This window comes from Myripristis murdjan, chromosome 17, assembly GCF_902150065.1.
Source record: "Myripristis murdjan chromosome 17, fMyrMur1.1, whole genome shotgun sequence".
In the NCBI taxonomy this organism is placed as follows: domain Eukaryota; kingdom Metazoa; phylum Chordata; class Actinopteri; order Holocentriformes; family Holocentridae; genus Myripristis; species Myripristis murdjan.
Window position 1 is genome coordinate 23,672,099 of NC_043996.1, and position 18,573 is coordinate 23,690,671.

Genomic DNA, 18,573 nt, shown 5'->3' on the forward strand with positions numbered 1-18,573 from the left:
CCGTGGTAGGTTCCCGTGAGGGTTACCATGGAAGCCAAAAAGGGGCAAAGTTGTGTGTGTCTGTGTGTCTCTGTGTCCATGTGTGTGTGTGTGTTTGTGTGTGTGTGTGCCTGCTCAAAGACACCTACATGTTGGGGTGTGGGAAAGAAGTCTGAGAGATACTTTCCCGTGGGGGTTGCCATGGAAGCCAGAAAGGGGTATAAGGTGTGTGTGTGTGTGTGTGTGTGTGTGTGTGTGTGTGTGTGTGCCTGCTCAAAGACACCTACATGTTGGGGTGTGGGAAAGAAGTCTGAGAAATACTTTCCCGTGGGGTTTGCCATGGAAGCCAGAAAGGGGTATAAGGTGTGTGTGTGTGTGTGTGTGTGTGTGTGTGTGTGTGTGTGTGTGTGTGTGTGTGTGTGTGTGTGTGCGTACCTGCTCAAAGACACCTACATGTTGGGGTGTGGGAAAGAAGTCTGAGAGATACTTTCCTGTGGGGGTTGCCATGGAAGCCAGAAAGGGTTATAAGGTGTGTGTGTGTGTGTGTGTGTGCCTGCTCAAAGACACCTACATGTTGGGGTGTGGGAAAGAAGTCAGAGAGATACTTTCCTGTGGGGGTTGCCATGGAAGCCAGAAAGGGGCATAAGGTGTGTGTGTGTGTGTGTGTGTGTGTGTGTGTGTGTGTGTGTGTGTGTGTGTGTGTGTGTGTGTGTGTGTGTGTGTGTGTGTGTGTGTTCACACACATCTGTGTCTGCTCAAAGACACCTGCATGTTGGGGTGTGGGAAAGGAGTGTGAGAATGTGTTTAACTCTATTTTATACACTAATTGTAGTCTTACCCATTCATTTCTAATGACCGGTCATTTGTGACCGGGAACACGATGGGTGTATGCAAGTTAAATAAAACATTCAAAAATTAATGAAAATTCTCCAAATTTATTTTATGTGTTCAGATGGCATGTGTGAACAAAGTCATGGAACCTCATGACAAACAGATGAAATTAACTGCATTTTTTGGAGAGAAAACTTGTACACCGGTCAGATTTGACCGCAAACACGATAGGAGGGTTAAAGGTGCACTGTGCAAAACTGAGGGCAGATTGAGGTAAGGACCATTTAGATTCAAAACAGTGCAATTCTACATAGTGCCCATTAAAAAGCTTTACAATCTGGTCTCACATATAAAACGTTTCAATTACTTTAATAAAGAGGTAATGGTTTCTTGCAGAGAATGCTTCTTTGTGTTGAGCAAAGTGGGCACAAAAAAGAGAAACAACAACGACGCAGGAGTTTGGATATTAACTTGTGAGAAAATGACTGACGATTTAGCAGAGAAAATCAGTCACTGAGGCTGTTTGCATCATTTTGTGTGACTGCACGCAGAGCTCCTGTAATGTCACTGTTTTCGAACAAAGCCGAGGGCCTTTCAGGACAGTCAGCCTCAGTAAATGAAGGATCATAAACAGATCACCTGTCTAATCCACACACACACACACACACACACACACACACAGCACAGCACACACATCTATGATCTCCATAACAGACTTATAAATCATGGTGTTTCTCATCACCACTGAGGCCATGGTCACTTTGAAACTACCAGCACATCAAATGAAGGGCTGAGAATTTTATCTCTCCATTTGGGCTAAAGAATAAATGTCTCCACAGACAGGTAATGGAGATGATAGTAAGTTAAAGGAATACTCTAATGTTTTGGGCAAAATAGCCTTTTTTACCCAGACTGAGACAAGATGTTGGATACCATTTTCACCTCTGTACGTCCAGAGGTTCAGTTCCTATGCATAGCATTTTGAATTAGCTTACCATAAAGACTTGAAGTCTATGGGAGTCGCCACACATACATCAACAAATGTAGCCACTGCTAATGTTACAGAGATGTGAGTCATGCGGACCACAGCCTCATGTTGCTAAGCAGCACATCTTCCCAAATTCGAAGCATGAAATGGCTGCTGCAGTTTAAGGCTGAACGTCCCAGTCTCGTTTAACTTTTGTTATCATTTGACACTATAAAAATAAAACTGAATTTAACTGAACTGAACTGAATGGAATTGAATATCCAGTGCTGGTGACAGGATGAATTGATGTGGCCTTAAAAAGGTTTTAAACTCTCTTAATTGTTACCCTTGAGATTGCACAGGCTGGGTTTCACAACAGCTGTTTCAGCACCATGGACAGCGGACGTACATATGTGTGGTTGTGCGAAAACAAACTTATTTCCATAAAATTATAAACGTAATTCAATGCACTGAAGTTTTAATATGTAACATAAAGCATACTATGTGTTTTAATGGTACTTAATATTTCCCGATTAAATCTTTCTTTCTCCCTAAAATAGCACACAGTGACACTGCAAGCAACTGAACATGACATCATGGCTATCAGGGAATATTTTACAAGTTTCAAACAATTTTCCAAAATAATTTACGGGTGAGGACTGAACCCAGAGCACAGTGAGAGCAGGAGTTTCTTACGCCATGACGATGACCGAAAAGTCCAGCCAGTTCCACGGGTCTCTCAAGAAGGTGAACGGGCCCACACAGAACCCCCTCGCTAAAATCTTTATTGCCGACTCGAAAGTGTAAATGCCGGTGAATGTATACCTGGAAAATAATAAAATAAAAAAAATAAAAAATCAGTGGCAGCATTAAATCAAATGGAGCAGAAGTTCAGAGCTGATTTGAGCTTAAAAATCATAGTTGAGTAAAAGGAGGCTATGAAAATAAAACAATGAAATAAAACAAAATTCACTGAGTATTATTGGTAAACTGTATTGACTTTCACTAATGAGCAATGATGATTTTGACCAGTTGTGTGCAGGAGACAAAACATTACAGCTGAACAGTAATAAACACAATACGATAGTGTGTCTAATAAACGTTCCACATATAAAAATGCAAATATTTGACACTTAACTTAGGTTTGACAGCACAAACAGAAAATAAATACTTTCATGTTTGAGCTGATTCAATGTGAATCAAATGAATGTGGGTGCATGATAATGTGGCAGTGGTTCAGCTGCTGATTTCTCTTATTTTGAAGGCAGACTTGGTAGTTTCAAAGGGGAGATCACCCCACTTTATCATGAATGGCACTCCATTCTCAAAAGAATAGAAGTTAGAAATGCCTCCGTTCAGTTCCAGAAGGTTTCTTCAGGACAACCACTTCCAAATTTCCCAAATTTTGACCTCTCTGTTGGAGCCGCTTCCCAGATCCAATTAGAAATCCCACCAGTCTAAGCTTGTTTAAGAAGCTAACTATACTTTTCTTTTTGGACCATTTAAGCAATTAAGCAATGCAACATCACAACCACTCTCACTGCCTTAATATATTCACTGTGCTTGTGATATAGTCACTTTTCCTTGTAACACCTTATGATGTTTTTCCTTACATTTTTCATGCATTTGTTTGTACCGGCTTTTATTTTATTTGTCTCATTGTAGGAGGACCACCCAACAAGCCCTTATGTTTTTTTTTTTCTTTTTTTTTTGCCACATTTCTTTTTTTTAAGTCATTATTTTATTTTCTCTTCCCAATCTCCCAATCCCAATGTTTTGCATGTGGCATCTATACTTTTTGTATTTTGTGTTATGTGCAATAATAAAAAAACTCTTTCACCTCATCATAACCCGGAATATCAGAGCATTAGATTCAAGCCAGGCATTTAAAAGTGTTACATTAACTCTAGGACTTCTTATTAGTCTTGACATGAACCTGAGGGGCTTTTATCCCTCCTCAGCCCCAACGTTAGCAACCAAAGTGATGTGCCCTCCCATTTGAAACCACATAGTCTGCCTTTAATACATCCACTGGTCTTCGAACAATGCGAATACACTCTTTCTGGTTGTGATGCAGTTATGAACAACTAAAATGTCTTTCTCCTTTCCGGTGCAGACGGCATGCTGCATGCTAATGACGCCCTGTGACCCACTGATGCTGGCAACAGGCTGGCTTCAGCTTTTATTTTATTGTCGCTTGGACAGAACAATGTCGATGGAGATTTTTAAGCGACAATGGGTCATTTTCATTCCACACCACATGCTTCGTCAACATTCATATGTGGCATTCTGCAGTGCAGGAGCTATTTTGTGCGTTATATACTTACATGTCAAATGATTCTCCAGTTATAACTGACAAAGCAAGAAACCCTAAATCTCAGTATTGGACCAGATGCAGCACAGTTTAAAGACACTGTATGATTAAACAAGTGACCACAGGTTACATGTATACTCACTCTAGGTACTTGGTCCATGGTGCCGGATCAGACATGGCCATGAAACAACAGTTGGTCAATATAGTGCACATGATGAACAGGCTGAACAATGTGAGGAGGGGTTAAGGAAAGTGCATTATGAAATATACAATTCATTTACAGTTGCCGTACAATCTGCGACACAGCGGTAGTTGTTTTGGTCTGAGCTCCCAGTGTACAAAATAAAGGCGAAACAACCATTCTTTCAGTGAAAATAATCCTATGGAATATATCCATTAGGATAAAATGACTGAACAAAGATCCTTGCATGTCAAAGGCTTTACAGCTAAATGGAGATTACAGAAAATGGTTAAGATAAGCAACAGCAAATTCCATTTAACATTAAACTTGGATAGTGATATCATATTTGCTTATGGGTGAATAGAACCACAGCACGAGCATCACAGCTATTTTCGAGGATTGAAATAAATAAATATGATGACTGTCACTGGCGAGATGTGCATCATGTTTTCCATTTCTGCAAAATGGAAAAATTAAAACATCTCACCCTAAGACAATGGACTGATCTACCATTTTAAGAAATCATTCAGAATAAGCACCCTGTCATCAGCAAACTAATATCAGTTTTTATTCAAAAATAATCGAAATTGTTGACTATAAATTGAGACTGTATGTTTTAAGAAGGGCAAAGCTCATTACTGGAAAATGCCTTTAATACTGGTTCTTTTTCCAACCTTTGACAAACACGACACCTGCTCTTGCACAGAGATTTCTAGCACAAAACTAATGTAAAATATGGTACTTAATACTTGTTTTATGGGTAGTAAAAGTGCAATTGTGCCAGAGCCAGATGCTTTGTTATCATTAACACAGAAGAGATACAGTAGAAAGATTCCCTGCTGCATGCAAAGGACAAACAGGCGGCCTGAGAAATAATAGGCAGCCGTCACATGATGTAAAATCTCCTTGCTCTTATTTCATTTTGGAGATTAAAAGAGGGATATCAGGGGATTTGGTTTGTGATGCCAGAGACGAACATTACAAAGCTGTTTCAAAAATGGGACTATGGAAAAATCCAATAGAAACCTACAGGGGGAAATCGGTAAATATTATAAATTGGCTTATCTACCAGAATCTGATGTGAGGAGTGGCTTCGACACTTTTTGTGACGTGACATTAATATCTTGCTAAGGTTTGGTTTTTAACAGAGCTGGCTGATACACAGTCTAATCCTCATGTCATCACAAAAGCCAGGGCACAGCCCACTGACATGCATACTTTCACTTTCCAGTGAAACGACATCTCAGAACTGAGAGGCGAGGCAAAGCAATTAGCAGCTGACCTGTAAAACTCGACTCTGCACACCTATAATCCCTACGTTTATGCATTTCTTTTTTAATCCTCACATCAACATCATCTTTGTCAAGCCCTTTTCCCAGAAAGGAGTGGTGAGCCACTATTACATTATCGCTAATTTCATTAATATGTTTATCCATCAGCAAACTAATTAAAGTGACAGATAATGTGAATAAATGCCAACAAAGGGAGACCAACCTGGCTTGTTTCCCCAAACAATTACATCATTATTTTACATAATTAGAGGCTAAATTACATCACTTATTGTGTGCAGCAGAGTGACAGGCATAGACACAGACACTGGTGAATCAAAAAGGATATGAATGGACTAAAATTTTTATGGCGATTGATCTGATGAAGTGAAATGGACTAATTATATAAAGCGCAGACGTGGCACTGAATCGGAAGATGGCCTTCCCTTTGTTAAGTACTATAAAAGTCTGCAGGGTAAACAGAAAAAAACACAAATCATTAGTGAGAAAATCACATCTTTCAGACATCATCTATAACAGTTAGCTAAACACAATATACAGTACAGTTTTTATAAAGAGGGGTAAAAAAAAAAAAAGTCATCTTAATTTAAATAGGTTATACGTTTCTTTTCACAAAATAAATTTGCTGCCATCTCAGTGCACAACTGGATCGAGGGATGAGAAGTAATTTCTGTGATGGAACTAAACAGCTGTTCTGAGTAGTAATTCAACCATTTCCTTTAGGGTTGATGGTATAGCTGCTGCGTTGAGTCTAAGACCATGTCTACCATCTGTGTTGACATTCAACAGAAGCACTTCTGCCTCCAAGAAAGCAGCTCACTGTCGTCAACTCGGTCAGCAAGCGAGGCCAGTTGGGATAATGGAGGCAGCTCCAGTGCAGGCTGAACCTTTTCCCGAACAGATGTGGCATTTATTTAAATATTTTTTCATCTTTGGATAATCCTCCCATCCAGCAGTGCATCACATGCCAAAACAAAGAGACCCTGAGAACGACTGCCACATCCTTTTTCATCTCTGCATAAACGGCCTGTTAATGGGCAGAGGCCTGATCTACCGACTCTGTAAATCAAAACTTGGTAATCTCATTCAAGTGTCGACTAGGAGCTGCAGCGGCTCTGGGCTCATCTTAACTAACTGCAATTCAATCCCACTTTGCAGCAAATCGGCTGAAAATCACTGATTGATCCAAAGGGTCACTGACACATCATGCTCACAAGTCCTGAGGATTTTTTCATTGATCCTTTATCATGCAGTCAGAAGTTCCTGTCTGTATCAGTAAGATAAAGTAGGAATGGGTATAAATCAAAACTATATCAGATGGGTGATCAAAGTGTCCGGGAGATCATATACAGTGATAGACACAAGAGCTTTGTTCATGCTAATAATTATCATTAATTATCATAACCGTTTTCCGAGATCACACCAGAATATCAACAGCTGCTTATTTTAACACCTCATTTGGCAAATCGTAAGAAACTCTTGGCTTTTTACGTTATCAAATAACAAAACAACCTCAGCAATCTCACTTCATTTTAAGTTACACTTGACAGTTTCTATCGTTCTCGCATTTCTGTTATGCGGAAAAAGTTGAGATGCATTACTGATTTAATCCCCCGCTCTGAAAGACGCAGAAAGCAAGGCAATTTCATTAATGGCGCTCAATTGGCTGTAGATTAGGTTAGACAACAACAACAACAACAACAACAACAACAACAACAAATCCCTCTCCGGAAACAGATAACTGCTAATGTTCAAAGTTGTCATCCTCAGATACCGGACAGGGAATATATTTACCTTCACAATACAATTACGTTTACTGAAACTTCATTCAAAAATGACAAATATGGAGAAAAAATGGCTCAAACAAGTCCTCAAGTCAATGTTTTATGACCATATTAGCAGTAATAATAAATGAAAGTAAGTTGCATTTTTATTCTTGTAAAATAGTTCCCTTGGTTAACGTACTTTCCTGAAACAGATGTCACATCCATTAATAATAATAATAATAATAATAATAATGCTACTCGAGGCCATGCAAATCTCCTTCACTCCATATAAGCAGGACGACAGCAGTTTCTACTCTTGTGAGGTAAAAATGTTGTTATGCTATTTTGTACATCTGTCAGTTTTCCCCCAGCCTTGCTACTCTGAAATATGAATTTAGACCCAAAGATGGCCATTTGGGCTTGCAAAGAAATACAGCAACTCAACCAGGCAACAGCTGATTCTAACACAGCAACAACGTCTAGTCTTGGTAACAGGATCAAAAGTGATCCAAGCCAGGTCTGAAGTCCAGAGGTGCAGAATCAAGAGCATATGTCAAATAAATCATATGTTCAGCCAAACCTACAATGTGGTGGATAATGTGCTGGACCACTGCAAGCTGTTTGCAATATTAATCAAATTAAAAGCACTGACCGGAGCATTTGCCATTGTACATCTGTTCACTGGCATTTCAGTTTTGAGCCACTGAAAGACACTTCCTCACTGCCTTTGCCCATCTCACTCACGTGCCAGTAAAGACTGTGTGATCACATTGAACTTCTGTGGTATGGATCTACTTCATTAAACTTCCATTAGCTGGATGAACAAATGCTCTCTTGCCTATTAAGTGCCTTAACTCAACAAGAAGTGCTTCTGACACTTTTTATCTCCAGTGGTTGTTGAGGGAAGAGATGGTGCAAATCGCAGCTGGCATTGTTGCCACACACAAATTAAATTAACTTGATAAGTAAAAGTGATGCTTTTATGTCCTGACATGGTTGAATCTTTAATTTCTTCATCTCTGGACTTAAGTGAGCTTCAACTGGCTGACATCAAATTTGACCAAAGATTTCTCTCCTGTACTTGCCCAGTCCTGTATTCCTGTCTTCCTCACTACTTTTCTACTACAAGATGCTGAAAGATGAGTAATCTGACATTTTCTTTCTTAGAAGAAATGAAATTATATGTCTAGAAGCATTTTTTTGTGTCACTGAGGTTAAATTTTCTATTTGTTAGTTTAGTTTAACCTATTACCATGTACTTAAGCAGCTTATATTGCATATGAATGGCTGTACATACCTGAACCCCCCTATATATCAAAGCTGTCCTCTCTCATCAGCACACACACACACACTGAATCTCTCACCCTGTGGTTCTTGAAGTAGTAAGGATCAATGTCTTCCAGTGGCACCCCGACAAGCCCTGCAGGGATGTCACCATAGATGCGCGGGAGCTGCTTGCCCGCCTCCACGTCGGCCCTGGGTTTGGGCTGCTCCACGTTGTTCCCGTGATCCGTCTGGAAATCCTTGACGTTCTTGGCCTGGTCCTCCGCAATCCGCTGCTCGAGGGCAGCCAAGGATTCGCGAGTGAACCGCCGCAAGCCATCAGGACCCGTTGGTAACAGCATGGCTGCCATCTTTTCATCCTGATTCTCCTGTACTAGAATTTACTTACAGCTACAGGTGGGGCAACATGAGTGAAGACAAGAGAAAAAGCAGATGAGCGAGATGGAGAAATAAGCATCTATCAAAAATGTTTGTCTTTAAGGCACTGGTGAGCTCAGCAAGTGTACCATCACCATGAATGGAAGCAACCCAGTGAAAAGTTGGCTCTGGAAAGTTAAACATGCTGAAACGAGCATTTGCTGATACCATCTTACATTAAAACAATGGAGCCAAACTCAACCAGAGAAGAGCTTGCTGGGGTATCCCAGTGGTTTAATGCATACATTATTTCCATTATCTTGTGCTGTATTGATTACTTTGGTGTTTCTCTTCACTCTGCATGTATGGAACAAAATTCCCTTTCCTTTTTAGAGCTTATCAATGCTAATGGTGTTGAATTTAGGTTGTGGTTAAAAAAAAAAAAAAAAAAAAATCACTTATCAGAACACTGTTATAATCATGCACTTCATATGTTAAAAAAATGTACAGAATGTAAACTCAAGTCTTATTTTGCAAAAACACTTTACAGTAGTCCATTTAAATAAGTATATTAAGCTACAGAAGTATAGTTTGGCTTCAGTTTTGTGGCTACAGATCAAACATGTGTGTGGGACAAAAGTGGAGTTAAGGAGTCAGGTAATCAGTACTTTGCACTGAAACAGCAACCAACATGAAATACAACTGGAATGTGAAACTATTGGCCTTTATATTCATCACAGGATTACACAGTGATCTGTCTACACTATAACAAAACTTCTGAATTTTTCAAATTTGGACCAATAGGATGAAAATGAAAAGCCAGAATTATCCATGCAGGCCCATTGGAGATGATTTCCCTGTGTCTTCTGCAAATCAAGGTCCGTGTTTGGAAAGAAAGGTAAAGTGCTATGGTACTCTAGGTGATCTAAATCTGATTCAGAGAAGGCATATAGTGCACGGACACGGTGGCTGAACCACAGGAATCACTTTAAAAAAATATTGTGAGTGTGTTGCAGTGTGCTCTACGTTTGTTATTTCAAACTTTGCATGAATACAGTATAGTTGAAGCTTAAGGCAAAAGCCGGATTGCCGCTGATTTTCTGATTGGAAGATGGTAGAGAGGGAGCCTCAGTGCATATGCAGGGACAGAGTCATGGTTTAAGTTCTTTACCACTGACCAGTGCCAGCTTCCTGTTATCCAACTGTCTCTGTCAAACTAGGACAGCCATAGTTCTCAGTCAGAGGGATTAAGTCCACAGTCATTTGCTCTGACCGGGGGTTTTCACTCGCACTGATTTGGGATGGCGATCGCTTCCATTTTGCCTCCATCGGACTGGAGGAGACGGCAGGGTCGGGCCAATGAGCTGTCGGCAACTTTAAAGATGCTAAAGGTCATTTTCTGCTGTGCTAAAGCTGACCCTGCACGGATTACCTTGACAGAACGGCAGTAACTCAGCCAATGGCACAGAAATGAACAAAATCCTACTAAAATGTGGAGGTCCCATCCAACACATTGTAACCAGTGATCAATACAATCAATACAGGACACTCATTCTGCAAGTCCAATAATAAAAAACCCAGATTATGTGAGAGGATCTTCAGACTTGGTGAATATAATGTGCATGTGAATGTGGATAATATATGAGAATATAGGCAATTTCTGTATGTTCAAAGCAAAAACATCTTTGACCTTTTTGGGATTTCCAATAAACTAATTCCAATAAACACCAAGCCTTGATGCTTTGTATCTGCACTTGTAATAGTTTTATGAGATTTTTAGATACTTTCTTTATCATTTAATATCTTCAGCTCAAACGACAGAAAATGACCAGGTCTGAATTAAATAAATTAGGGATTTATTTTCAGAAACTGGTGATACTACATATTGATGTCCACTTTACAAATTTTGCACTAAAAGCTTTATGTCACGTCAATTCAATTAAATTCAATTTCAATAATTTACCACCGGGGCAAAATGATGTGATGCAGTCACAATAACCAAAATTAAAACCTATGCATGAATGCCCCCATGCGTGCTGGATTTCCATCTGTTGACCCTCGTGTACCATAATCTCGTTTTGCGTGTAAACTTTCATTGGCCGTTGACCTTGGTCAGGCAGCCGTAACCTACTGATTGTACCAGATGAGTGGAGTTTGCCACATGCGGACAATTCAGATAGTGTCAGGTAAGCCTATAGTCAGAAAAGTCACTAAATATAGGCTAGCTTCAAATGCTTTCCTGTTGATGTCTAAAATAGATTAAAATCTTATGGTGGTTATGTGACTTTGCCCTATATCAGGGCCCATCTGGCACCTACATGTACTAAAACAAAGCATAAAGAAGAGTTTAACCCATGCTCCTCTCTAAACAAAGAGGAAAACTCAAGGAGGTCACACAGCCCCACTCTTCTTGTGAAAATAATAAAAATTCACTACCAGTGCTTTTGCCAGTGGTGGAGACAGATATTTTAATAACTAAAAAGCTTCCCAAAGAGAGGATTACATTCCCACGCTCCCCTTTTTGATACAGAAATACCTTTGTACCCTTTTCATATTGACTAAGCTCTGCGAGTTTTCCATCTCCTTCTGTCCTGAAATGCATTGATCCCTTCACACGTCCAGCCAGACGCTAGTTATCTGCTTTCACTTGATCTGCTTATTTGGCCAAGGTTGATCTCAGATGAGCTCATCTCATACACTGAATCCTGTGCTCTTCCATTTGCTAGCAAAATAACTAGGTTAGGTCCCATTTGCAACGTCATAAAGCAGATAAACAGTTTCACAGCGACAATGTCCCTGTCATGCTGTGACTCTGATGAAACCTTCACGGAAATGCAGGACAGTCACAGGACGTCACCTTTAATGACCTTAAGATGATGCCAAAGACCTTTGATTACTCTGTGTGGCATTGTATTGCTTCACTTTTCAAAAACACAATATCTAAACCAAATAATGTGGCAACTGACTGTACACCAAAAACTGTTTCGAGTTTGGCGATCACCATCACCGTCTTTCTAGTCAAAGGCAACCGAGCGGATGTATATTCAAACTGTACAGGAATTTGGGTCACAATATTATTAATCTACAGTCAAATGCACAGGGAGAATATTTGCCAATGTACGCTGTTTTGATTTGCAAGCCGGCTTACTGGGGGGAGGAAATGGCGGAAAAGAATTAGACAGAGCAGAGCAAAAAAAAAAAAAAAAAGTCTCTTAGTTGAATGAAATTAAATTCCCATTACAGCCAGATGTGATATGGCCATCACGGCAAATAATTATCATAATTAGTTGCAAGGTAGAGAAGAGCATGGATTCGCAGTTTTGACTTGTGCCTCACCCCTCCAAACACACACACACACTCACACACACACACACACACACACACATACACTAAACCAGCCAACCACATGTTTTTCTACACTACAACTGTGCTGTAATGTCCAAACTGAAAAGGCACCAAATGGTCACAAAGTGTATCGCGATATCCTGCAGTTATATTTTTAATGCACGTTATTTGACACAGTTTAGAGGTTAGAGAAGCAGGTTTGTTGTTGTAAGGCGTTGCTGAAAAAGAATAAGTCTGCTCAGTCAACTTTCCCTGGACAACTGAAGGGTAAAAACACTGCAGAATAAGATTAGTTGGTTTTCAAAATGTTCTCTTATCGACATTTCTCCTAAACGTTACAGTTAAATGGCTATTTGTGTCTTTTAAAGGGTTTCACACCCTTCACGTTTAAAGCAGACAGTGTATACTCCCCAAGTATATTCTATAGGATTAATGGGGGATTAATTGTTAAAGGGTGACATAATGGAGAATGGAGACTCACGTGGTTACAGCCCATGTTGTTTAAAAGCAGAATTGTGACTTTTTTGCTGTGTGTTTTATCACTGCTTCATTGCGCCACTATTTTGCATAGTCAATAAATCATCTCAAACCGAATGAGTTTGTTGGTGGAGTTTGGTATCAGCTACATTTGATTCACTTTTGAAAAACCACGAGTCATGAGCACTGAAGAGTTTCAAATTTAATGGAGCCTTGATTTGAAAGCCCTCAGTTTCTTTCTAATCTAAACATCGCTGGACACCGATTTATCACAACTCTACATACAACTCTACATACAGAAAAAAAATCAATAACACCAGTATTTTGAGTTAATGGGAGAGATTTGTTTCCTTTAAACATACTAAGGCATGTGCAGCACAGTGTACGCTGAGTGTTAAATATCATTCGGTGGCTGTTGATTGGACAGAAGCGAGTAAAATGTGTGGCAGCAAGAGGCGTGTGTATGGATCTGCTGCTCTGCAACTTAAACATACCTTTCCAGGTGTGTGAGCCACAGGACACAAACTGACTGAGGCGTCTGAAGATGGGTCTCTCCTTTGCCATGGCAACAAGTTGATGTAAAGTTTCTTACGCCCACCAGGGGCATCAGAGTTACACAGTATGTCTGAGGCAGGATCACAGCACCAGTTTTACAGTGTTTCACGTGAGAAAGGAGTCTTAATGAATCATGAATGGTACGACTTGAAAATGAAATGTTAGATTAACCTTTAATTTTTACTTAATATAAGAAAAGTTGCTAAAGTAAAGCCGCGATCACCCCAGGGGAAAGGAAATTCTTTAAGTATAAGTAAATGTTTTGAGCTTTGAAATGTACTCACAGTGTGTGCCTAAGCTATACAAAATATCCAAATGCATTAACAAAAAAAAAAAATCTTTTCACACTAGTCCACAGTTCAAACTCTTTCCATTGTATGCAAATAAATCTGAATAATTGTTCCCAGTAAATACAATGCACTGCAAGTCATTAGGGCGCTTTATTATTCCTTTCTTTTCTTTTATTTCTGGTATCATTCTAAACCTTGTTAAATAGCTACCAGATCTGAAAAGACGATGCATATGCTTAACAGGAAATCTGACACATTCCATTAACTAGTTTTATGATTCATGGACTGACAAATAAACAAAATAAAGCTGTCAAAAGTGCAAAACTGTAAGACATTTTAACTTGATTTATAAACTACAATATGTTTCATTAGTGTGAATGTATATTTTTACTGTGTCAAAAAATCAAAACAGCATTGTTTCAGGACAAGATTATTTAATGTACTTCATGAAGGAATTAAACATTTTGTACCTTTTATTAAAAAGTTGCTTAATCAAAAGAGGACTCAGGTAGGAGCAACTGGATTAACTAGAAGGTGAATAACTTTCCCATCTCACTTTCATGACATGGACCCATATTTGTAGGTTCACTATGCAACCATTTCTTACAAAATGAAAACAACAAAAATGTCATGAACACATTAAGATACTAATTAGAAAGTTAGACCTATTTAAGTCTGTATGTGCTATTTTCTGTAAACCCATCACTGAACTGTAAAAGACTGTTTTGAACTGTACACTGCACAATGGCACATCTTTGAACTTTGATTCAGTGTTTTGATGGAAGTCACACCTGCTCTTCAGTTTGGACACCCTGATCACACCACTTCTGTTCACTTCAGTTAAATTGAATTCAGTTCATTTAAATTTGTTTCAGACCCAGGGGAGCTTTGACAAGGAGCGATACTTTATGGGTTGGTTAAAGATTAGGAATGAAATCCAAAATTATCTTATTTTATGTATATTTAACTTAGCTTTTGTAAATAAACAGGAACATGCTGGCAACCCTGCTGCCAGTAAAATAGAGTAAAACTGCCATTAAACCTGCAGTTATCCTACTGTCATGTGCTGCAATCCAACATGCAGGAGGATGCTGTTGAATTAAATTACAATAGAAACACTGTAAACATGTAAAATGTTGGCGTCTCTGCTGCCAGTATGTTACTGTTGTCTCATACTGAAATTCTTAATTGTCTTAATGCCAATCTCAAGTGCTATGTGCACACAGAAACAGAGATCCTGAGATGATCTACCTAAAACCCAAACTTCCCTCACATAAATCCTTTGGCCTTAATTCCGAGTGATGAGTAGATTGTTAGCAGCTTCACCTCTGAGTGTCCGACTTTCTACAGACGCTAAAGACGTTGTTCATGTTCAGAACCACATCGTTTGACTTTAAACACCGTCACTGCACATTTCTACTGAAGGTGAGTTATTCTAAACACTTAAATGGCTAAGAGGAAAATAGACATCTGTGGATGCTGAAAAGGGGGCGTTGTGCTCGGTGCTGATTTTGGGGCAAGTCACTTGATCAAGCCTTGACCTATGACCTCACATACTGTCCTTGTGCTGTCCTGGGCATCAATAAGCATTTTGAAACTTTGTCAACTTAGTCTTCTTCAGAGGAAACATACTATTCTTTATATACTATTGCTTTTTAAACAAAATCTTTACCATACCACCCATGAATTACTTTCTAAGCAAGTGTAATGTCTGATTTTTATGTTATTTCATTAGTAATTACATAATAGGCTCCATTTGGATCCATTAATCATGGCACAAGCTCACCAAAGCTATTGCCAAAAATGAAAACGGATATTGAAGCAAATCCAGACATAAGGTTTCATGTGATGAAAAAGTACCTGCTGTTCTGTTAGCTCTATTTTGATGCGGAGATTTTATTCCACCGGAGTCGTGGAGTTAAGCCCTCAAGAGTCATTTCAGGACAGCGGTTTTGTCTTGGTTCACTCATGGTGATCAAAAATAAATAGGCTCTGCAGAATCACTGGTTTGTTGTGCTGCAAGCTTTATTTGAGTGGTAAACGGTGAGACAGCTACAGGAAAATTAAATGGATCCCATTTTTATGATATCTCAGATGAGTTATTGTGCAAATTTGTGTAGGTGTTTTTTTTCCCTCACATTTTCCTGGTCAAGGATTGTCAAATCTGTGTCGCATTTTAACTGCCTATGCCAAAATCTGGGATTACTGAAAGACTCTATGTAATGTTAAAAAGTTTCATTGTGAGAACCAGACTTTAACAAACCTTGGTCATTCTAAAACCAACCTTTATTTCAACAGGATTTGAATGCAACAAGAACCCACCCCACCCCAACAGATTACAAGACACCTGACTCCAAAACCAAAGTTTCAATTTGATGTTACTAATCATGGAAAAACGATCCAGCACACTTTGGAAGTCAGGGTGCAGCCGGCTTACACTGCACCCGTCATATGTTGAGTGCTTGTCACCGTCACAAAGCTGCACAGGGCCGGGCTAGGTGCATAACACTGAACTGATGACCTACTTTCTTTGCAAAAACCTTTTACTGTGATTGCAGCAGAGAGTCTAAGCATGTAGGCTGCAGCAGGTATGGGCCGGCAAAATGAGGCTACGGTGAAATCATCACCGCATAAGCTGACACATTTATGAACATTAATATTTACTATATTTTAAATTCTCTCTCTTTTTTTTTTTTTTATTTAGAGACTCACCCGTCCACTGAGGCAGATGTGAAAGTTTTTTGGGCTTTAATCACTTAGTATGTAGACAATCTTTATCCCACTTCTTTATAAATTAAATGTCATTATGCATGGCTACTACAAAACTGAGACATGAGGATAACACAGTCAGGTTTTGAAAAGTCATGTTCTAATCTCAGCAGTTACCCCAAAAGTGAAATGAGGTCTCCAATATCCAGATTTCCAACAGTGGGTCATGTGAGTGATGAAAATGATCCAGGTAAATGTATTGGCCTTTAATGCTAAATTATTGCTAAATTAAAGCAAAATATACACATAAAATGACTATTTCAAAATCAGTGGCCTACATTCCATTTTTGTTCCTTTAGTGATATATGAAATAGGCTGTGTCAGTAGTCATAATTGTAAGCTGCAAGTGAAATTCCCACCAAATAGCTCATAATGTTAAACTAAGTATAATTCTGGGCCTGCATCTCATCTCACTTCTCTCCAGTGGTCCATCAGTATGTGACTAATGTTATATACAAAACAGTGAACAAAGTAGGCTCAGTGTTTATTCTTTAATTAAGATTGTATTCACTTAACTGCATCACTGTCTGTGTAGTCATGGTAAAAAATAAAATGCAATAAATGCAAGGTCCATTTTTAAGCAATCAGTCTAATGTCACACATCCAAAAACGAGTTAAAGGATACTTACATGTGAAACTCTGAGATTTACAGCATCGCCTCCAGAGTTAAGTTCTTGGGGTTTTAGATGAAGGAAGTGCCAAACCCTCCGTGCAAAATCCATGACTTCTCCTCACGTCACATCCCGCCTCATTATCAAACAATACTCCAATCAACAGGGCTGTGAAGTGCTCTCACTGGAATCCAGAGGTTTGCAGTTAAAGAAAAAAAAACTCACTCGCAGATGAATGTCAGATGTCAAATCACCTTATGTTGCACATTTTGAACTCTGCCACAGGTGCAAGCATCAACTTGGACAGGTCGCCTCAGAAAAATCTGCCCTTCCATTCGAGTGGTTCTTCCGTATTCATCCCTCAGAAGAAAACTCCCGCAGTCCCTGCAGCGCGCAGAGGATGGTGCGCCTGTGCGCCAGTTGACCAGCCGGAGGAGAGTTGCACCTCGGTTTGCCCTTGAGCAAGTGCGGCCGGGGAGGGAGGAGCGAGGGCGGCCGACCTCAGCGGATTACAGCTGCATCCACCCCATCTGAGCGTGTCATCCCAGTTGCAACACTTTGCAAATTTCCCCCACATTTATCAAGCCGCTAATAAAACCTATTAAAACTCGCCTAATCACTTTACCGCTCCCATTAATTAATAAATATGCTGAATAGGCCAGCTCAACTTTTAGGCTGATATAATGTTATTCATAACAAAACTTAAGGCACATTTAAAACAAATATTACCCTAAGTCGTACAAAACTTATATATGCCTGTAAATCATTTAACACACAGTATAGGCCTAATTTATCATAACTGAATGTCTGTCAGGAGATAATAAAGGTCGACAGAAGTGATTATATCATATAAAAGAGCTGATTATATTGGATATTAGTTGTTGCTGGTCTCATGATCTCAGACCTGAGCTCATAATTTACCACACCTTCCCAGTTTTCGACTAGTCTATATTATTTTTAAGATATTTCTGTAAGTTGTGCGTCCAACTCGACACAATGTTGTAGCTTACGGCAAGCTGTCTGCAGATACGGTGCCTTTTTAAGAAGGAAAAAACTTTATATTGCATTGTGGGTTAGTACACAAGTTTCTTTTACCTGCAGAGGTGGGACAGGGTGTCCAGTGAACAGCATGAGGCAGTGTCTAACTGTGTGCTGCCTTATTGCGCCCTCTACTGGAGCTCAATCAAGCCAGGAAAATGAGCCAAATTGGTCTAAATATATATAAATATATATACTTGCACTAATGCATGCAGGAATGTCAGTCCGTGTGGGCAGGGTGGTCCAGCCCAAAAAGTGGGTTGAGACCTACAGTTGCCAGTCATGCACCCATGCTTAATTTGATGTCTGGTAAAGGAGATTATCTGAGGCAGCAAACCAGCATTTATTTCTGAGTAGGCTATGTATTGTATTTGTTTATGCTATAACACAGTTGCGTTTTGCCTGCTCTACACTGGTGTTTTTACTGGGGGTTAAATGGAGACAATGACAAATCCAACCATTGAGCCTCAGAGCTGTAGAAATATTAAAAATTTTTACTTGGTTAGGAAAATAAGCCCGC

General features: G+C 39.4%; 1 protein-coding gene across 1 annotated transcript in view; it reads right to left on the reverse strand.

Moving 5' to 3' along the window:
• Window positions 1–17,359, reverse strand: part of LOC115375006 (sodium channel protein type 4 subunit alpha-like) — a 48,441-nt gene extending 31,082 nt beyond the window's left edge. Inside the window, exons 1-5 of the mRNA XM_030074238.1 lie at window positions 17,034–17,359; window positions 8,692–9,001; window positions 5,890–6,008; window positions 4,234–4,323; window positions 2,474–2,602 (exon numbers count right to left, since the gene is read on the reverse strand). Coding sequence (XP_029930098.1) covers window positions 2,474–2,602; window positions 4,234–4,323; window positions 5,890–6,008; window positions 8,692–8,961 — 608 coding nt within the window. The 5' untranslated portion in view covers window positions 8,962–9,001; window positions 17,034–17,359. The remainder of the gene's footprint in view (window positions 1–2,473; window positions 2,603–4,233; window positions 4,324–5,889; window positions 6,009–8,691; window positions 9,002–17,033) is intronic.
• Between the last annotated feature and the right edge of the window lie 1,214 nt (window positions 17,360–18,573).